Genomic DNA, 22,600 nt, shown 5'->3' on the forward strand with positions numbered 1-22,600 from the left:
TGCCCAAACACGAGATTGGCTAGCTCAGCACAGCTTTCATATCGATAGACTACCACCACTCCAGTATGACACCCAGGCCCCGACCTATTCCCTCTCACGCTCTGAGAGGAATAGGGTCATCAGACAAGAGATATGGCATACATATATTCAGAGGACATGGCGCAGGCCCACAGACACCCTACCTCCTAAAATGCTATATTACTATGAGCATTTTTTGAGGTTCTCAGAGCAAGGATTCATTGAGATTCCATTATACTTGCAGGAGTACATGCACACCGACTTCGGGTCAGCATTGGCCAGCTACGAGTGTCATCACATCAGCTAGAGATTGAGAGTGGCAGAGCCAGAGGCATACCACGAGAGGAGCGTACATGCCGGATCTGCCAGACAGAGGTGGAGAGTGAGGAGCATTTTGTCATGAGATGCCCAGCATATACAGAGCTGAGAGAGAGATATGGCATTGGAGACTCATTACAGCAACATATGATAGGCCGACAGCAGAGGAGGTTTGGCCAGTTCCTAGTTGCGGCTTTAGAGGTTTGAGAGCAGTTGTTACAACCACGCCAGAGTCAAGATAGCAGGACACAGACTACCATCACACAGTTTTTTCGACGAGCAGGGCCAGACCCCCCCCCCACACTACCTACACAGAGCAGAGGGCTTACCCTTCAACAGGCAGAGTCTCAGAGGGCACGTCAGAGACCGAGGCTCCCAGGATACAAGACACATGGGTATCACCAGAGGGAGATCTCGAGGATACTAGCTCTACACCATCAGTATCTAGAGCAGAGTCATGTACCAGCACCAGGGGATCCAGCATTCCAGAGATACCTGAGCAGGCCACCGCCGATGTACCACATTCTCTACCCTACATATGTTGCTTGTTTTTAGATACCCTCCCTCTCATCTCATGGTGGTATCACCTTGCAGCCCCTAGTTGAGCTTGATGATGCGTGAGCACACCTCGACACGAGGACCCACACTATACATTGTACACCACATGCACCACCCTACCACACCCTTTTGCATAGTATAGGCTCATTTCAATTTGTACCTTTTTTTTTATTTTCCGATGCCTAGCACATCAACACATGTATATGATATTGTCTCATAGGTCGAGTTCGGCCTTTCAAAGACGTTAATAAAGCTTTCTTTCTTTCTTTCTTTTCTCTCTCACAACAAAACATGGAAGCAATCTCCTCTGCACAGGACCCTGCACAGGACACGGAAGCCGTCAATGTCTCACCTGTTCGCAAGTCACGTGCAAAGGCAACCTTCATGCTCACGAACAAGCGGATGGCGCAGATGGAGAGGGAAATGAAGGAGTGGAAAACAGAGATGGAAGGATGGTGGAAGGAGAAGGCCAACCTCCTTCAGATAGTCTTCAATGAAGGCGCACAATGGAAGAAGGAGAAAGAGAGCCTTAACGCAGAAATACAGACACTCAAAGAAGAAGTCTCAGCCCTCAAACAGGAGAACCCAAACGCCGAGATACGGACACTCAAAAAAGAAGTCTTAGCCCTTAAACAGGAGCTTGCTGATAGAGTAAGCAGTGGACTAGAGGAAGGCGAATTTCAGCCCTCGGTAATAGATGAAATCAAGGAAATCAAGGAACAGGTACGGATGATCACAGAGGAACAGAAACTGAGTGTGGCAAAGACAGCTTCATGGGCGGAGATGATAACTAGGGCACAGAAAAAGGCGGACGAGGCCGAAAAATGGATTGAGGTCGCCAAGAAAGGGAAAGGTCAAGAAACCCCTTGTATACCGACGCTTATCAACATGACCCTCGAAGAGGAACAAAGAAGGCGGATGCGAGCACTACATGTGAGAGTGACCGGTCTCAAGGACATAAACAATGTGGGAAAGAGGTCACAAGCCTTACATCCATGATGGTGGAGAAGCCTTTGCACACAGAGGCGTGGAGGGTTGGTAAGAAAAGTGATGGCACGGGAGAGTCTTCAAAGGGGAGAGCTCTCATACTACGCTTCCCCTCGTTGGAAGAGAAGAAGGAATTCTTGAGGAAGAGGCCTACTCTCAAAAAGACAGGTATTTTCCTCGGTGATAACCTAGCTCTCTCACAACTCACACATATGAGAGAGGTAATGCCAGAGATCACAACGGCAAGGGAGAAGGGAAAGATAGCCTTTTACAGAGATGGACGGGTGGTGATTTTAGAGCGGCGCACTGCATGACGGTGCGAGACCTATGGGACCACACTAAAGATAGCTACCTGGAATTGTAATAGGTCTATGACGTTGGACGTGGGTGCATTTGAGGACAGTTTCAAAGACAAGGATATTGTATTCTTCTCAGAGACTCATCAGGCCCCTGGACAGGTGATGCCACATGTGATGGGATACAGATGGGAAACAGCTCATAGGACAAATGCGAGATCTGAGCATGGGAGTAGAGGTTCAGGAGGAGTAGCAGTGCTATTCAGAGAGGAACTACAACCATTACTGCATATTGTACGAAGAGATGATCATGCTGGATATATGTGGGTGAGATTGAGAGCTGACATAGGTCGATTCCTATATATTGCTACATGTTACTTTCCTCCCAGTGCATCAGTGTATGCTGCATCCAGAGGGCAGTCGCCTTTCTCTATTCTAGATGATGACATATGGGAGTTTTCTAGGGATGGTGATATCATTCTGCTAGGGGACTTCAATGCCCGAACGGGCAACTCGCAGACAGTCTTCTATGACACTTCAGATGAGATGCTTAGAGAGCTGGATGTGGGTGAGTTGGGACTTGACAGATGCTCAGATGACAAAGAGCAGCCGGAGTATGGGAGATACCTCATGGAAATGAAGACTACACATGGATTAGCCATACTTTATGGTTTACAGCGATCTCCTGAAGAGTCGGTTTCACATGCTTTCCACACAGACATGGGGCCAGTACAGTGGATTATGTTATGACACAACCGAGCTTTGTCCCCTGCATTCAGGATTTCACAGTGAGAGCCAGGCCATTGGGCATAGCAGTAGATCATGCTCTCTTGACACTGTCCGTTAAATTTTAGTACAGTACAACCCAGACATCAGGAGGCAGGTCACACACCCGCTATACATTTACACCAGAGACTAATTTCGTTTATACAGAGGAGATTTGGGACCGTCTATTGGCAGGCACAGCTCGCACAAATGGTATAGGCCTCTCAGTGGAGGAGTGCACCACTCTACTGACTGAGACACTGCATGGGGCTGCATCAGTGGCATACCCACACACTCAGCCGGGCAAGAGATGACATTCTGGGAGCATGTCCCAAAATAGTTGGTATGATGAGGAGTGCAGAGAGATGAGAGCCCAGCTTCAGAGGGATCTTCTTTTAGGAGTCATCACTTACAGACAGGCTCGGATTGCTTTTCGACGCCTTGTGCGACGGAAGAAGCGAGCTTACCTAGCTCAAATGGAGCGAGACTTATATCAGATGTTCTTGAGTAGGGACTCGGGAGAGGCATGGCGACTCTTCCATGAGCACTCCCCTCCCCCAATGATTACTTCACCTGATATGTGGGGCCAATATGCGACATCATTATATACGGTTCCTGGACAGGAACCCCTTCCAGACCCTACCAAGCCTTGCCCAACTACGAGCGCTTTCTTTACACCTGAGATGGTACAAAGGGCCATCGACAAGATGAGGACCGGGAAGGCATATGATCATGACAGTCTAGTAGCAGAGCACTTTATACATGCTAGGGATATGCTGATGGAGGTTCTCGCAGTGTTGTTCAATCGTGCCATGTGTGAGGGATTACCTGAGACGTGGAGGTTGTCTACTATTGTGCCCATCTTCAAGGCTGGTGACCCTACAGAGCCTCGAAACTACCGCACTATTATGGTTGGACACACATTGGCACGGTTGTATGCATCTATTCTGGAGCAACACTTGAGTAATTGGGCAGAGGGCGAGGGTGTACGAGCAAAGGGTCAGGTCGGCTTCAGGAGGGGTTTCTCCACTCTTGATCATATTCTGACACTCAGGGCCATCATTGAGGAGGGCAGAGCACATGGGAGACGCATCTACTCTAGCTTTGTGGATTTTCGCAAAGCATTTGACATGGTACCAAGAGCTCGATTGATGCGCAGATTGCAGGAGATGGGGGTGCCCATAGAGGTGATTTGGGGGATTATGGCTTTGTACAGATCCATGGTGGGACATGTACGCACTCCGGAAGAGGTATCTGATTTAGTTCACTCTACTATTGGAGTGAAACAGGGCTGCCCATTGTCTCCTACTCTCTTTGGTATGTATGTTGATGAGGTGTCTGATTACATTGACAGAGAGGGTGACAGAGGTGCCCAGCTGTCAGGGACGTGGATCCCATTGTTGCTATATGCTGATGATATTGTGCTGATATCTAACTCACCAGAAGGTATGCAACGACATTTGGATGCACTACGCAGTTTTGCAGAGGATAGTGGACTGTGTGTAAACCTAGGTAAAACCAAGGTTATGGTGTTTAACACCACACCGCAATGGGTCAAGAGATCAGTACCTACTTTCAAATATGGTCAGGAGATTGTGGTGTTGCTAAATTGGCTTTATTTGACAGAAAAATAATTCTGAATGAATTATTGGATTTATAAGTGAGAGGGTTTTCTCGCTTTAAACACCAAGAAAATAATTCCAAATGAGATATTGGAATTTTAAGTGAGAGGGTTTTTCTCACTGGAGACATCCGAGTACAGAGTATTCCTAGTGCGTCATTGAAAGTAATGACGGGAGCACTGGGAACGGGAATATCTGTAAGGCCACCAGGAACGGGTACTTTTGATGCGTCACATCAGATGGGTGACAAGGAGCATCGGAAAGAAGTATCCGACCATCCGGGAACGGACACCTCTGATGCGTCATAGGATGGGTGACATACAGCATCGTGAAGGGGATTGTACCATAAGTTCGGTAGGAAAGGACTAGGTGATGGGTATTCTTGATACGCAACAAGGTGGGTGACGGGTGCATCCGAAAAGGGATATCCATAGTCGAGAGGAAATCCGAACTGGAAAAGAGGAATACGCGTAAAGACGCAAGCACAAGAATAAAGATGGGTTCTGAGAAGCTTTTCTTAAAAAGCGGCAAATTTTAACGAGTTTTCCGGAAAGAGCAAACGCATTCCCGCGAGGAATCTATGTCTGCATTGCATTTGTGCATCGGTTGCATCCAGGGACGCCTGGGAAGTGTTGTGAAAAGCATTGTTTTAAACTTATAAGGTTTTATTGAGTTTTTGGGTAGGTTCATACCAATTTTAAAATATGCCGGTCGTCCACTTAATAAGTGGGCAGCCACTTAGAAAATAAAGCAACAAAACCAGCCGGTGAATTCTCTCTCCCTATTTCGGGTAGAACAGAAAAAAAAAACGGCCGCGATCTCTACGCGAGCAGCTATTCGTGCCATGGCCAAGGAGCTATAAAAGCACCACATGCCCTCACTGAAAGGGGTTACCAATGTCAGCAAGAGAAGACTCTGCCGCCAGATAATGCAAGAGATCGCGAGACTACGAAGCACGGAAGTCGCTTTTCCCGTGCAAGAGCGACAGGTATCTATTGTGGATTCGCCATACGAATTGTTGTTGCGTGCTTGCGTGTGTTTGCAAGTACTTCATCGCGAAGGAGAAGCGACAAGGCTTCGGCCTACGCTTGGGAATTCCGGGAACGGAATTCGGAAATTGTCTGTGGAGTCTCGACTCCGAGTACAGACGGAAAAAGGATTGAGAGCTCGTCTCTCGGATTTCCCTTACGGGAAGGAACGACCATCGAGTCAGAGAATTAGAACGGAGGGGTTTTCTCCAGTTCTTGTGCTTGTAAAAAGATTCTCCCTAATAAAGGATTCTCTCTAAGGGGGGGGACCAACCCATCTTCTGGTCCCCAGTACTGTGTCGATCTTCTCACTCTCTATCTCTCTATTTATTTCTCTCTATATATCCTTTGGCTTCAGCATTAAGTGATAAATTCTATTTATCCAAGTATATTTTATATTGTTATGCGCTCCCGTTTGTGACAGTGGTATCAGAGCATGGTCTCCTCTCTTTCTCTGTAAAGGAGGACGACTCTGGGAAGATACGGGAAGAAGCCATGACAAGCCAAGAGAGAAGTAAGCAAGCGGAAACCTAAGTCCTGCGGGAAAAGCTCGCAAAGTTGGGAAATTTTTTTCTCTCTGCAAGAAGTCGACACAAGACTTGGGATTCTCTGAAAAGGCGACAAGAGCATGATGCTCAAGAACCTAGAGAATCTGAGGAGCGGAATGCTTAAGATACTTCACAACCCAGAAGATATCCATGAACGTCAATCCACAACTATAGCCAAGAAATCCCGTCATTCCGGGAAGGATATAAAGAAGGTCTTTAGACCTAGGAACACTTCCAGTCAAGTTTGATACTTCTGACGAAAGGGAAGATGCCGGGAAAGCTACCGCTTTAATTCGACAGTTTAAAGTTGCCTTTGCAAACGGCAATTTCTGAAAAAGCGTCGAAGGTGAGGCATGTGACCAAACACCTCAAGGGGATTGCAAGTACTTGGTGGTATACCAAAGCTCTGCAAGGAACTTACAACAAGACTTGGATTCAATTCAAGGCTGAATTTTCCGACAAATTTTTTTCCTCTACGCTTTGAGAAAGGCATCCAAGAAGATTGGGATTGGTTTGCCCAATAGAAATATGAGTGAGTCCAAGCAAGTAGTGGTTCACTCTTGCCAAGGTAGCTCCACTCTTCACCCTCTCTGAGGAAGGAAAGATGAAGAAATTCAACGAAGGACTTTTGCCCGAAGTTTGTAGACGCATCTGCAAGATGCTTTGCAGCAGATGGTGGAGTCAGCAATAAAAGCTAAAAGTGTACACCTTAGTGTACATAGAATACAATCCCCGCAATGGGATCAGAACCATTGAACACAGAAAAAAATGAATTTTTGTTACCTCTCCTCGAAGGATACGTTGCTATCCGGAGAAAGTTTGGAGTAAGGGAATTCAATCTAACTCCTGAGTTTTTTGAATAGAAGACCCTCAAACTTTAAGTGAGAGGGCAGGTCTTTGATCAAAGTTACATCTTTGAGGAAATCATAAAGTGCATGGTGCTTGTTTGCTCTTTTGCACGAGGTATGGTTATGTCTCACCAGGACTACTCACTCTTGAGTGTTTATAAGAGCAGGATCAAATTGAAAGATTGTTTTCTGAAATGAATTGGTTTGCTTAACTAGCCGGGAGGTCAACTATTGATCTGGTATCCAGTAATTCTCGAACAGATTACCTGCTACTGCGGGTAAGAAATTATGAAGGAACCATTCTGAGCTTTCAAGCAAAGAAAAGCTTTCATTAAGCTTGAATACTCTTTAAGCCCACATCCCCTACCCGGTAAGGGAAGATATGGTAGTGCTTTTCGCACAAGTGAAGGAATACTCTCTTTACGAGGGAAGGAACAAGCGACGACTACGACCTGTGCTCGAGGAATCCAAAGATTGAAATCCTAGATTATTTGATGAGCGGGTTTTGCTCTAAGATCGAGCCAAGGGATCGTCAAGTTGAGCGTCTTCGCTCTAAGGATCTTACAAAGGGAAGGTAATTTCCCAGGTTCACCGAAACTCTAACACAGCTTAAGAATTATGTACACCTTTGAGTACATGGATAACACACGAAGATGTAGACCTATGCCAAGGAACTGGACGAGAGTTTGTTATACTCTCTTGAGCGCCTTTATGCGCAAGGTTATGTGCAAGGGCAAAGACCTAGATTGATTTCTAGGGGGATTATTCTTCTCGGGATTGAGAAGGTGGAATTGAGCTAACAGATTCTCGGATAAGGAAAACTTCCGATTTGTTGGAAAGACGTGAATGATGAGTTCTTACATGGCTCGTTAGTTTGATGATTGGTGAAGGATATCCTCGAGGTACTAGAGGAAGGACATGAACCGGTAAGGTACGTATTGAATTATTGAATTTTTGAATTTCTGTTTAGTTTAATTTTTAAGTTCTCTTTTGAGAAAGGACCAACTCCAACTCACCATTGAGCAAGATTTGGAATTTTTTTCCAGTTTCTCCCCGGCAGTTCAGTTGGACCTCTACAGTTGAGGACAACTGTTTATAAGTGAGAGGGATGTTGCTAAATTGGCTTTATTTGACAGAAAAATAATTCTGAATGAATTATTGGATTTATAAGTGAGAGGGTTTTCTCGCTTTAAACACCAAGAAAATAATTCTAAATGAGTTATTGGAATTTTAAGTGAGAGGGTTTTTCTCACTGGAGACATCCGAGTACAGAGTATTCCTAGTGCGTCATTGAAAGCAATCACGGGAGCACTGAGAACGTGAATATCTGTAAGGCCACCAAGAACAAGTAATTCTGATGCGTCACATCGGATGAGTGACAGGGAGCATCGGAAAGAAGTATCCGACCATCCGGGAACGGACATCTCTGATGCGTCATAGGATGGGTGACATAGAGCATCGTGAAGGGGATTGTACCGTAAGTTCGGTAGGAAAGGACTAGGTGATGGGTATTCTTGATGCGTCACAAGGTGGGTGACGGGTGCATCGGAAAGGGGATATCCATAGTCGAGAGGAAATCCGAACTGGAAAAGAGGAATACACGTAAAGACGCAAGCACAAGAATAAAGATGGGTTCTGAGAAGCTTTTCTTAAAAAGCGAAAAATTTTAACGAGTTTTCCAGGACGAGCAAACGCTTTCCCACGAGGAATCTATGTCTGCATTGCATTTGTGCATGCGGCATCCAGGGACGCTTGGGAAGTGTTGTGAAAAGCATTGTTTTAAACTTATAAGGTTTTATTGAGTTTTTGGGCAGGTTCAGACCAATTTTAAAATATGCCGGCCGTCCACTTAATAAGCCACTTAGAAAATAAAGCAACAAAATCAGCCAGCGAATTCTCTCTCCCTATTTCGGGTAGAACAAAAAAACAAAAAAACAAAAACCGGCCGCGATCTCTACGCGAGCAGCTATTCGTGCCGTGGCCAAGGAGCTATAAAAGCACCACATGCCCTCACTGAAAGGGGTTACCAACGTCAGCAAGAGAAGACTCTGCCGCCAGATAACGCAAGAGATCGCGAGACTACGAAGCATGAAAGTCGCTTTTCCGCAAGAGCGACAGGTATCTATTGTGGATTCGCCATACGAATTGTTGTTACGTGTTTGCGTGTGTGTTTGCAGGTACTTCATCGCGAAGGAGAAGCGAGAAGGCTTCGGCCTATACTTCGAAATTCCGGGAACGGAATTCGGAAATTGTCTGTGGAGTCTTGACTCCGAGTACAGACGGAAAAAGGATTGAGAGCTCGTCTCTCGGATTTCCCTTACGAGAAGGAACGACCATCGAGTCAGAGAATTAGAACAGAGGGGTTTTCTCCAGTTCTTGTGCTTGTAAAAAGATTCTCCCTAATAAAGGATTCTCTCTAAGGGGGGGGACCAGCCCATCTTTTGGTCCCCAGTACTGTGTCGATCTTCTCACTCTCTATCTCTCTATTTATTTCTCTATATATCCTTTGGCTTCAGTGTTAAGTGATAAATTCTATTTATCCGAGTATATTTTATATTGTTATGCGCTCCCGTTTGTGACAGTGGAGTATACAAATGCATACACTTACCTGGGGGTAGTCTTTACTGGGCCGAGATTTTCTTTGAGAAGAGCAGCAGAGACTAGACTAACTAGAGCTGGTGCGGCTCTTGGAGGAATGGGGAGGATGTATTCGCAGGTTCAGTTCCAAGAACCTAGGACAAAGTTATGGCTCTTTCATACTTTGGTTGCCTCTACTATGTTATATGGGGTGCAGGTTTGGGGACCTTCTATAGGCCAGGATGGTTGGAGGCGTATGGAGAAGCCCCTGGTATCTACGATCTCTCGATTGATTAGAGCCAAGGCTTCCGTACCGCATGATATCATTCGAGCGGAATTAGCTGCCCCCCCTGTGGAGATTGAGGCGCTTACCAGATCAATCTCCTTTGTACACAATCTGTGGGATACTACCAGAGACAGATATGCCAGGGTGGCTCTAGAGTCCTCTAGACAATTAGCTCTTAATGGGGATACATCATGCTAGTATGCACAGATGGCATCATGGTTTCAGACACATGGTTTCACCATGGACAGGTTGCCTCCTTTTCAATACTCTCCACAGGCACCCTTGAGGTCTCTGACACGGGTAGAGATTAATAGACTTATTCATCAGGATCTGATCCAGCTGGACGCGAGAAGGACATGGATAGAGCCATTACAGGAGTTGGGCACAAAGATGGTTTTCTATAGAGAGCATCTTCTCCACCTCACGGGGGATGGGTTTGTGATTCGACCTAGCTATATGGACACGCATCTCTCTCATTGTTTCCGTTGTGCCATTGGCCAGATATGCACGTCCTCACATCAACTCGAGATTGAGACCGGCAGATTCAGAGGGACACCAGCAGATAGCAGGATATGCCGCTTATGCCATCTAGAGCCAGAGACAGAAGTACATTACATATGTCATTGCACAGTGTACTATGAGATACGAGGCCGTTTTCATTGTCTATTCAGAGAAGGTTTTGGGCCTCTATCTAGGGTCATGAGTTATGAGGATCAAAGATGTCTTGGGCTATATCTACTTGAATTACACAGGCATAGAGAAACTTTACTAAGGAGAGCTGAAGAGAGACAACCCCAGAGACAGATCACAGATTTCTTTACACTAGATATTGTACACCCAGAAGAACAGACAGAGGAGCAGCCAACAGTGGAGAGGTCTACCCGCACTACTCGCATTCTCATAGACCGAGCATTGGAGCTAGGGAGATCTAGAAGACCCCGATGGAGAAGAGGAGCTACACAGTTTCGAAGGAGGCTACAACAAAGGATTAGAGCCATACTCTTTCGTCGTCCAGAGTGCAGATGAAGATGGATCTCTACTCCCCTCCCATATTGTCTTCATAGTTTAGGATCCCGCAGTATTTATATTTTGTTATCCTAGTTTAACTTATTTTGTTAATCTGACTTTGTATCAGATACACCGCATTGTAACTTTCTGGTCTCATAGGTCACTTTGGCCTTTTGAAGACGTTAATATAACATTTCATCTCTCTCTCTCTCTCTCTCTCTCTCTCTCTCTCTCTCTCTCTCTCTCTGGGTAATGCCATCACTTTGTGACATACTCTCTGGTACCCAAAGCAAAAAAAGTAGTCCTAAACAGGCTGCAACAACTAGTAACTAGCTCTGGAGCCACCTCTAAAAGGAACATTGTCTGAAGCCACATCCATGTCATTATGATCAATCGTATGAAGCCAACACACCTTCCACGTGCTTTTTTAGGATGCCAGCTGAAAGAAAAAAGGTCTTAAAAGATTTGTGAGTTTATCTTGAAAAATTGCGCCAAAACATTTTGGCCGTTTTGAAGATTCAGGGTTTCAAGTGGGCAAAAGAAGTCTTATGTCACCATATCTTGCATGAGAGTATCAAAAGAAAGATTGATGATGCACGAAGGGAGAAAAGAGCCATTGTTTCAATTGAAACATTCATGCTAAGGATATGAGAGATTTCAGACACAGAGAACTCCTACTTGATACTTCTACGCCGCTTACAGCAGAGAGGCTTTGGTGCAGCCTCCACTACTGTTGTTTGGATATAAGCCGCTTGCAGCTGGACAAGCTCTGCCCGCCCCTCTTCATGCCCCCCTTCCTTCCCTGCCTCTTTCTCTCCCTCTCTATCTCTTTCTGACCCACAGACAGCACATCCTACCAAAAATATTGCAAACATGCAAACTCATACCTGCAAAAGTTCTGGCCTTCGTTCACCTGCTAGGCCTTGGACAAAGTGACACAAATATACAACCCCAGCGTTTGTGAGATCCTGCCATCAAAGAGAAAAGGAACTCAATCCTTGCCTACATTCCTTCCCAACAGGTTAAAAAAACAAACATCAAGCAAAAACAGTATTGACCTGCTTCCCTTCAATTGTATCAATCTTGGATCCCTGAAAGTACATATATAACAAATAAATATATAGCATAAGAGGTAAGTTCCTTTCCACCACTCTTGCAGGACAAATTACAATCAAGTGTGTAGAAGACAAACCAAGCCCTCGACAAGTTGTTGAACATTTTCAATGTCTATACCCATCTGTGCCAAATTTTCACGAACCTCGCTGACCTGATTACAAATTGACAGTTTCAGTAAAAGACTTAATGCAGAAATACAAATAAGATGCAGAGTAAATGGACACCTCAAACTTAATAGCCCCAGTCACAGCCTTCTGTTCATCCAGTTTGTCATTCAGCTTTTCCATGCGCTGTGTCAGATGTTTCTTTGCAGCCTGCAACATGTAGACCACCTTACACTTTCACAGTGTTCCCTAATACAAACTAACACATAATTAAAATTAGAAAAGAGGACCCACGTACATATAGACCACCTGACACTTTCACAGTGTTACTTAATACATAAACTAAAGTTAGAAAAGAGCACCACGTACAGCAACTGCTGCAGAAACTTGTTCGAGCTGTTTTGTAAAGCTAGACACTGCATTGGCCATGTTCCGCTTGGTAACGTACATGATATCAGATAAGGACCAACCCTGTCTCATGCAAACACTGCTACTAATGTCCCTTACACGTGAGTCGAGAGATAAACATGACTTGGTTCAGATTGTCTTTCATTACCTTCCACCACATGTAGCAATAACCAGCTGCACCTACCACTGCTATAGGAATTATATATGAAGAGAGGTTCACTGAAAATCCAGATATTGAATAATCATCAGAACTGTTATGCCACAAATATTCCTAGATGCTCATTTTCAACTTGAATCAAAATATTCAAGTCATAATATACCATCACTAAAGTCACACCAAGCTACATATAGAATATTCCATGAGCCTTCCTACCTTTCAAGCCATTGCAAAGACGCCACACAAATCACACAAGAAAATTAAAGCTCAATAATTCAAAACGTATTTATGAATGACGAAAATCTTACTGTTCTGATCAGACCCATTGACGACAGTGATCTGTCTTCCACTGTACAACTGTCTGACTTCATGAGCTAATCGTGAAATCTGGCAAAACCATTTTCTTAGACAGTCATTAAAGGCAAAAAAACACACAAACAAATAAATCAAGTCTAAGTGTAGAGTTTTCATAATTACAAGCATAGAACCTGCCACCTCCATAAAGTCTACACAGTTTCATTGATTGGAATTGAAAAGCGTAGGGTCCGGAGTCTTTAAGATAAGACCTTTTACTTGGCTATTATACTTTCTTGCCCCAGCTTAGCTCCTCAAACATTTCCAAACAAAATCAGCTCATTTATTGAAGCTGATGTAAGAAGCCCTCCAATAGGGCAAGAGCCAACACACGGCAAGTGAAAGATTATTAATAATGCTAACATCTAACAGCACAAGGTCTTGCATGCTTACCATCCTCTTTAACAGACCATCCCATCACACATGCCATCTCCAAACAAAGTCTTCACTTATCTTGTTTTGCTTCTTAAATGGATTTAATGAAGTGCAATGAACCCTGATCTTGCTCCAGTTCCATCTCTGCATTGCTAGTGAAAATCAAAATGGTGGCATGAACTTCCAATTGACTCTCCTGACCATGAGGCAATGCCATGGTTACTCTTTTCAGTTTAACTTATGAGCATTACAACAATTACAGTAGGTGTAAAAAGGTATAACCTTGACCATTTCTCCTTCCTAAACGCTAATCGTGTAATGAAATATTAAAATGTCATGCAAATTTCAACATAGCTGCACAATAATTTGCATGCAACTCCTATAAGTAGGCCTTTTAGACCGTAAGACTCTGTGTGAATTTTCAACCATGCAAGATTCTCCCAATATATCAAAGCATGGTTGCAAAGAATGGAGCTTGCACCTTTGATTACCATATTTGGTGCTTCCACCGAGTTCTTTTGCTCCAAGTCCAAGCACAAGCCTATTTTTGGGATTGTGTTTTCTGCTTTCCAAGCTAATTCAAGCATGCCCTTATTTCCCTTATTGCCCTTATCTTCAAGCTTGCCAAAGAATCTTTTCTACTTGGTTAGTCTCACTGAACACAATGTGGAAAAGAAAGCTGAATTGACTTTCACCTACAAGTGCAGGGAAACATTGTTTTCACCATGTTAAAAACTTGACGACGACCACGTATGTTGTTAAAAGTCCCAAATACAAAATCTAACCCTTCAAGATGCAAAATCTTTATTGCTACGGTTTGAACATGATTCCAGATCAGGAGTGGCCGGATGCCTGGGCAAGTTTGGTGGGACTCTGAGGAGAATTCAATGATAGGAAACTCACCACATACATTACACAAATAATCTAGAAATTTCAGATGGATGCTATACCGAGAAGGAAAAGAAAAAGAAGCAATAAAGCAAACAAACCTGAGCTTGAATGGCAGCATTATCACTACTCTGGCCAGCCTCACCATTTTCAAACTTGAATAAAGCTTCCTGCATTTAAATGATTAAATTCACAATAAATAAATCTCCTGCTATTGGAGAAAATGAAAATAGAACTGAGAATTCCATTGACCTTTCTAAAATCCTAGGAGAAATGAATGTGGATTCAAATTGAAGAAGACCAACCAGATTATGCCATTATGAGAAACTAATTTACATCTAAAGTTTCCAACATTCAGACAAAACAATGCAGGTGCATTTCCAACCGAAGGGTCAAGCAAGTATTCTGATCTAAGCCCGAATAAGAAAAGAACTTGCATGGTATATACCTGTATATTCGTGATTATGTCTGATAGGCCCGTTTTTCCAAAGACCATAGGTCCAGCCATACCTGAGCCCAAGTCATTTTAAACAAAATTTTTCAGCAGGAATACAGTCCAAAATTCCAGAGTATCCTTTTAAACAGAACCTTTCAGCAGTAGGATATAAAGACAAGAATGTTGGTACTAACTTCCAAAATAATGTATACATGTGATTAACACAGACACTGGTGAAGAAATTGTTTACTTTCAAACACTTCATGTATAAACAAATGGCTAATATGGATGGACAACTTTGAATAATGCAAGAGAATATGAACCGAGTCTCTTTTTATGAAGTTGCAAACAATATTTTGACTAAATGCGCATAGTATACGATGGTAAACTCAGATCACCTTTTGATCTTTCCCATTTATAATTATTTTTGTACATTTAGGTGTATAATCTCCTTCATCTGAAAGTTGTTTACAATAGGCAGCATAAGACGCGATGAAGACAAGAACTAGCCTCCAATCGGGTGGACACTTCGACTCCGATCTGGCTGGACTCTGATAAGATCCTCTAACGCTAGAGAACACCTACAATGCCACATGCATGAACAAGGCAATTGTGGAGAAGAGAGATCATTGAGGTAGAAAGAGACACGACATTTGAGAATGTGTGTGTGTGTGTGAGAGAGAGAGAGAGAGAGAGAGAGAGACCTCCGTGTGGTGGGCGAAAGACACAATGGATTGGCCACTGTGACGAATGGCTCCAAAATTTAAGCAACCATCGTACTTTTACCTACGGTGATCGCTTAAGGTTTACAAAACGCCTCTCCTTCTGTCACATTTCCGCTTCTGGATGTGCCGCCTATCATCCTACTATGGCTCCCCACCTCGAGCAACCACCGTCCTTTTACATACGGTGGTAGCTTAAGGTTTACAGAACCCCTCTCCTCTTCCGTCACATTCCCACTTCCGGAGGTGCCGCCTATCATCCATCAATATGAAGCCTATCAGGACCGTTGTCTCTGCTTGGAGAAGGTTGCTTGTGCGACCTCACCTCCCACACTAGCCGTCCTCCTGATGCTGCAGACCCCTTGGTAGTTGTTCGGGCGTTTCTCCCTCTGTTGGTCCAACTCCTTCGTCGGTGAACAACTTGTTTCGTGTTTGTTTTCTTTTTGCTCCTTTTTTGTTTCTTTCTTTTCTCTTCTTTCCTTGTTTCTTGGTTGTTCTCGATTGTATCTTTCTGTGTGTGTGTGTGTGTGCGCGCGCGCGTGCACGCGAGAAATGAAATGAAATGATATATTAACGTCTACAAAAGGCCAAAATGACCTATGAGACCAACTGATTACAATGATGAGTCTAGTACCAAGTCTGGGTACAAACAAAGAAAACTACAAACAAAGAATTGAGATAGGAGTGCTACCGACTCCTATGGGTGGCTGGTAGGCTGAGCAATGGTATCATGCCAAAAAGGTACAAAATGGGGATAAGTGTCACCATGGTATAATAAAGCAATAGCATGGAGCCTATCCTGGTCGACACTCTAGGTGTCGTGCTAGAATCTTGTGGATCCTCTGTCGCAATCTCCGTCGGTGCTGCGTGGCTCCCCTCAGTCGCGGTCGTCTCGATCTCCCCAACTCTATAGCTCGGTCAATGAGAGAACCGTTGGTGTGTGTATGGGTGGGAACCGAGCTCTGTGATGGTGGTGTCCCCTCTGCTTCTGTGGTACTCAGACTGAAGAAATCTGAGATGCGTCTTTGGGACTGTCTCTGTCTTTGCCCTCTCAATAGAGCGTCTCTATGTCTCTGTATCTCAAGTAGAAATAATCCGAGACACCTCTGATCCTGATATCTCATGACTCTATCTAACGAGTCAAAACCATCTCTGAATAAACAATGAAAGCGTCCCCGTATCTCATAGTAGACTGTGCAGTGACATATGTAGTGAAACTCTGTCTCTGGCTCTGCATGGCATAACTGACAAATCCTACTGTCTGCTAGTACGCCTCTGAATCTACCTGTCTCAATCCCAAGCTGGTGTGAAGATGTGCGAATCTGGCCTATGGCACATCGTAACCCATGAGAGAGAGAGAGAGAGAGAGAGAGAGAGAGAGAGAGAGAGAGAGAGAGCTTTTTTAACCTCTATGTGAGGCCAAAGTCGGCCTATGAAACCAATCAAATATACATGTGTCAATCCTCATCTGATATGGCTGCAAGCTTAGTTTCCAAGAGCGCATCATCACAATCCTTGAGAAAGAAAATGCCTTGCATCCTGTCCTTCCACTAATCAAAGCCACTGTCATCAAACCTCTTGATTTCAAGAAGGGCTTCAGTGTTACTATTGCTAGAAGTATTAGTAGCCATATTTCAGCAATGCACCGAAGATACAAATGTTGCAATTTATGACAGTAAACAACCAGGTGAATATTCAGCCAAATGCAGCCCAACTTCCCAGCAAAATAGAGAGCAAGGATCACTACCGCTGTATACCTAATTCATGTACAGCAGTGAAAGTAATGACTTTCAACAGTGTAGCTGCAATTTCAGCCTACATAACATGCATACATCACGGTCGAGTGACTCCCACTTCAGCAATATCACCAAAAATACTTCTGCAACAATCCCACATCTGCTAATGATCTCTAGAACAGTTGCAACATGAGTATTCAACAATATATTCACAAATAAGAGAAAATTCCACAACTTGCAACACAAAATTTGCTTCAATAATACCCCCAATGTGCACTACATGCATCAATTTTGTCGAAACCCACAAACTTCAGCAGAAACCCCAAATTTTTACTGAAAAATATACCCCAATTGCATTAATACATGGTCCCAAGAGCAAAATACAGGTAAAATTTCAACAGATTTTGCAAAAGCCCCAAATTTCTCGGGTTCAAATGTGCAGGAATGTCAATGAATTCAACTCAACTAAGTGAAATTTCACTGACACACGAAAATTTCCAAAGTTTTCGAAGCTTCTGTGCACTAAATCTGCACTTTTTCACGCAAATGTTGATGTTGTGTATTGTATTTACATGTCACGTCAAGTCCACGCCCAAAATCATATCACATCCTGAGAGAGGAGACACAACAAATCTTCTACGGAAGGAAGCTTGCTGAACAGTGAATAACACATCAAGGCACCCTTGTGTAATGAAAGAGTCCATATCAAAAGCGAAGCCCGACACCTCGAGAGGAGTTGTCTGGCTAACCTCCAAGCGGGCTCTTTCTACAAGAGAGTCACCAATCACATCATGCATACTGCTTGAATCAAACAATATGACAAAACGTTGACCCTTCACATGACCATAACATTTTAAGAGAGACTCATCAATGTGTGTGTCAGAGACATGTGGAGAATCAGATTGGTTCACTAAAGTGCTTGTGGTAGTTGTTGGTGCTTTGGGTTCTTTAGGTGGTGCTGTCTTAGGACATGCCTTCTTTATATGACACTTATAACAACAACCTTCCTTCGCATAAATATACCTAGATGAATTCAAGATAAGCCCAGATTCACCCTTGAAGGAAAGTGCAAGGTATAGACCCATGGTAGTCACCCACAAGACAATATAACTATCAGCTCCATCATGCATAGTATTGACTAAATACCACGACATCCCCACTAACGTCGTCAGTGCCCAATAGTGGGTGTAGAACTAGGTACAAACATATGCTCCCCAACACAACACACACCACATGCACACACACATGAGCATACATCAACACAAAGTTCAGCATACTGAGTTTCTGTCATGACTCCGGAGATCAAGGACAGACTCAGCCAGAATGAAGCCTAGCACTAAAAGAAGCATTAAATCGAAAAAATTAGCACGAAAATGAGGTAGCTGATAGGGAATACGCACCACAAAAGATAGAAAGAATAAGCACAATATCAATTGGGTCGTAACTCGGACGAAAACTTCACAATGTGAAGTCTGCATGTCCGCTATACGACTAAAAAATATACCTAGATGAATCCAAGATAAGCCTAGATTCACCCTTGAAGGAAAGTGCAAGGTATAGACCCATGGTAGTCACCCACAAGACAGTATAACCATCAGCTCCATCATGCATAGTATTGACTAAATACCACGACATCCCCACTAACGTCGTCAGTGCCCAATAGTGGGTGTAGAACTAGGTACAAACATATGCTCCCCAACACAACACACATTACACGCACACACACATGAGCATACATCAACACAAAGTTCAGCGTTGTTCTTCTGGAGTTATGTATCCTCCTATGATTCCTTGTGCAGTTTTTTCATTTGGGGTTAGCTTAGGTTTGGCAGGTGTTTTTGCTTTACCATTAGATCCGTTTTGAGAGTTCTTTTCCTAAGGATTAGAAAAAGATGGGCTAGAAGAATTGCCATTCTTACCGTTCTTACCATTCTGTGGGTTTTGGAGGATTCTGAGAGGTACTGTGAGAAGACTTGTTCTCCTTAGGCTTTCCTTTGTTGTGCTTCATCTCCTGTGCGAGAGAAATCGCTACTGCCTTGTTGAGATCTATTGGGTCGAGGACTTCGACATCGAACTTGAGATACTCGTCCAACCCGAAAAGGAATGCCTCTTTGCGCTCTTCATCCAATTTGCGTAATCGGGTGCCGAGCTGCAAAACACGGTTAGAAAAAGACATAACTGGAGTACCATTTTGCTTGAGGTTACGCCAATCTTCTTTCAACCGCGCTAGGTACCAAGGTGGCATGAACCGCACTTTGAGCTTGTCTTGGAAGTCGGCCCCATTGAAAGAAAGAGGCACGCCTTCCTCGGCTTCCTCTAGGTGCGCGGCCAACTGTGCCTCTTGCCACACTTGATACTAGTCCTAAGCTAAGACTCATGCTAGACTATAGCAGAAGCATGTCCACGTAGCGCAAGTGAAGTGCGTACGTGACATCGAGTCCATAATAAGCACAATAAGAGGAACCTTCCACCTTCCTTCTACGATCATGAAGGTGTTTTTCTAGTGGGATTAGTTCAGAATAGTCTGAACTCCTGAATTATAAGAGGGAATAAAGCATTCATAAAACTATAAAAGCAAGGGATACAAGAAAAGACAAGGGGGAAAAAAACTAAATCACTTTATTTGCTACGAAACAAAAACATTATTAACTTAAAAATGTTTTTAGAAAAGGCGTGCGCAAAATAAGTTGACGGAGCTTACTTGGCTAAAACTTAAAACAAGTACTCAACTTTAAACAAAAAAGGATAAGACATTTTAAAAATTTAATCCTAGAAATCAAACTTCACACAACAACTTCTAAAGAAACAAATTCTTAAGTCCTAACGTAAGCTAAATACGAAATCGAAAAATGAATACTACTACAAACCTACAAAGAGCAAAGATCCAAACTTGACAATATGTGACCTCAACTTCGTTGCTTGTCCTAAAGACTCCTCAAACTTTACTACAAAACTAGAAATTCCTTTCTCTATGGCTTTGAGAAGGCAAGAGTCATTCGAGGAAGGGAACCTTTTGAGAAAAGGTCATTCAAGGAATCCCGAAGGAAGAATAGAACAATCAGCAGTAACTACATGACCCAAAGCTCCATTTACGTAAGAAGAAAAGGTAGACTTTTTGTCATAAAGTTTTTATATATTTGAAAGCTACGACGGATGGTTCCATACCTTTCTCACACAAGGAGGGAGAGCATCCAAAGCTTCTTGAGATCTCAAAATAGAGCTTAATCCAATCTTGTCCAAGTCAAGGGAGGTAAAGATAGTTATCAACAAATCTTCTTTCCAACCAAGGGATTTTTCAGACTAATACACTTGGACTTCAGAAATTTTTATAGTGGGATTATGACGAGTGTTGGTATAGCAAACTCTACTAGCGAAAATACTAGTCTTGTTGGATTAACTAACACATAACACTTAGTAGGTCTATGACAGCTGAGTTGACAATCTCACATTGTCCATCTGTCAAAATCGTGTAGTATCCCATCTCCCAAAATCCTGTCACTAACTATAGACTGAAAAATCGTGATACTTGAAAATATTGGACACAAAAAGTCTGGTCATCTTCTCTAATATAATCTTCTTCCTCATTGGAATAGTGTATTTGCTTGTTGAGCCTATTCACAATAGTTCAAACGTCGTCATTCCCTAAGTGAGCCCTCGAAAAGTTGAAGATAAAATTCATACTTACTCTCTCCTAAACTCCAATTAGTTAGAACAGGTAAAGGCTGAACAAATTCCATGTCTTCGATCATCGTACAATTTTTTTCTGATGCGTACCAGAAGTCATCACCTGTTATTTCAAGCTTAGTTTGTCTAAAGTTTCAATGTTATAAAGGGATTCAAGTGTTGCAAAATTTGGCGGTTCACAAGTAAATTGTTTTCCGATGTGGTTACAAGTTAATTCTAATCAATGACGTGATTACTTAAGAAGTTTGATATGACCTAAGCTTTGAGATTGTCCAGACTTTGAAGGATAATTCCTCCTTCACAAAAATACATTATCATGGCAAACTCTATTGATTTCTGATGCCTAGTTTCATAACTAATTAGCATGCAGAAGGATCCCAAAGAGAGTCTTTCAGCTCAAAATTCCTCTTCAAGCACAACAAAAAATGCAAAAAGAACTGGAAGATCATCTCCCCCTCCTGTCAACACACAAAAGACCAAATGACTAATGCAAACTCACTCTTTTCTGATCTTGAGTCATGTTATAAAGCTAAAATTCTATTATTGTTAAGACTACGTTTTCCAGAGGAAGGAAACAACCCAATCAGGGCTCTGCAATTTGAATCACTTCAATACGAAAAATATGCTTACCTGCTCCCAACATAAGAATAATAACTTTTGTAGGTGCAATCCCAGTTTGCAGGACCATTGCCATAGTTGAAGACCCAATACTACAAATAATAAAAGGAAAGGTGAACTCATTAGAAATTATTCAAACTTTACTACTAAAAAAAAAGAGCAAGGACAGAACCACATAAATAATTGTCTAACATAATTAGACAGTCGAAATGTGAAAGCTCTCTCTCTCTCTCTCTCTCTCTCTCTCTCTCTCTCTCTCTCTCTCTCTCTCTCTCTCATATCCCTAGTACTAGTGCTCCACCCATCCCCATAGATTTCATCACCCACCAGACGTCCTTCTATTTTTTATTTTGTACCAATGTGAACTATTTTGTCTTTTCCTATAGACAGAAGACATGCACACATGTATACTTGATTTGTCTCATAGGCCGATTTCGGCCTCACATAAGATGTTAATAAGATTTCAAAGATCGAGGTGCTCAGCTTGCAGGGACGTGAATTCCGTTGCTATTATATGCTGATGATATTGTGCTGATCTCAGATTCTCCAGAGGGGACGCAATGTCATTTTGCACAGGACAGTGTATTGTCTATGAACCTTGGTAAGACCAAGGTGATGGTGTTTAACAATACGGCGCAGTGGGTAAGGAGGCCCGCCCCCGCTTTTACATATGGTCGAGAGACTGTGGAGTATGCAGATGCATATACTTATCTTGGGGCGGTTTGCAGTGGTCGAGTATTTTCCCTAAGGCGTGCAGCAGATACCAGATTGACCAAAGCCTATGCAGCACTGGGGAGACTTAAGAGGATATGTTCGCAGGTTCAGTTTAGGAACCTCGAACAAAGCTTTTGCTCTTTGACACTTTGGTCACTTCAGCCATGTTGTACGCAGTGGAGATATGGGGCCCCTCAGTTGATCATCATAGCAGAGCTGGTAATACCGATCGATGGAGATGTATGGAGAGGCCCTTGGTGTCTATGATTTCTTGGATGATTAGGGCCAAGGCCTCAGTACCACATGACATTGTTAGGGCGGAGCTCGCTGCTCCGCCATTGGTAGTGGAGGCACTCACTCGATCAGTTTCATTTATGCATGGCACCTAGGCTCTCCCTAGAGACAGATATGCTCGATTAGCACTAGAGT

General features: G+C 43.2%; 1 protein-coding gene across 1 annotated transcript in view; it reads right to left on the minus strand.

Annotated features, from left to right (window-relative positions):
- Positions 1-22,600, minus strand: part of LOC147453072 (uncharacterized) — a 113,803-nt gene that overhangs the window by 37,142 nt on the left and 54,061 nt on the right. Inside the window, exons 2-11 of the mRNA XM_086518573.1 lie at positions 21,470-21,549; positions 14,710-14,771; positions 14,363-14,431; positions 12,953-13,031; positions 12,636-12,706; positions 12,449-12,550; positions 12,200-12,289; positions 12,052-12,126; positions 11,918-11,950; positions 11,747-11,827 (exon numbers count right to left, since the gene is read on the minus strand). Coding sequence (XP_086374699.1) covers positions 11,747-11,827; positions 11,918-11,950; positions 12,052-12,126; positions 12,200-12,289; positions 12,449-12,550; positions 12,636-12,706; positions 12,953-13,031; positions 14,363-14,431; positions 14,710-14,771; positions 21,470-21,533 — 726 coding nt within the window. The 5' untranslated portion in view covers positions 21,534-21,549. The remainder of the gene's footprint in view (positions 1-11,746; positions 11,828-11,917; positions 11,951-12,051; positions 12,127-12,199; positions 12,290-12,448; positions 12,551-12,635; positions 12,707-12,952; positions 13,032-14,362; positions 14,432-14,709; positions 14,772-21,469; positions 21,550-22,600) is intronic.

Source organism: Adiantum capillus-veneris, chromosome 8, assembly GCF_014529385.1.
Source record: "Adiantum capillus-veneris isolate H3 chromosome 8, ASM1452938v2, whole genome shotgun sequence".
Lineage (NCBI taxonomy): Eukaryota > Viridiplantae > Streptophyta > Polypodiopsida > Polypodiales > Pteridaceae > Adiantum > Adiantum capillus-veneris.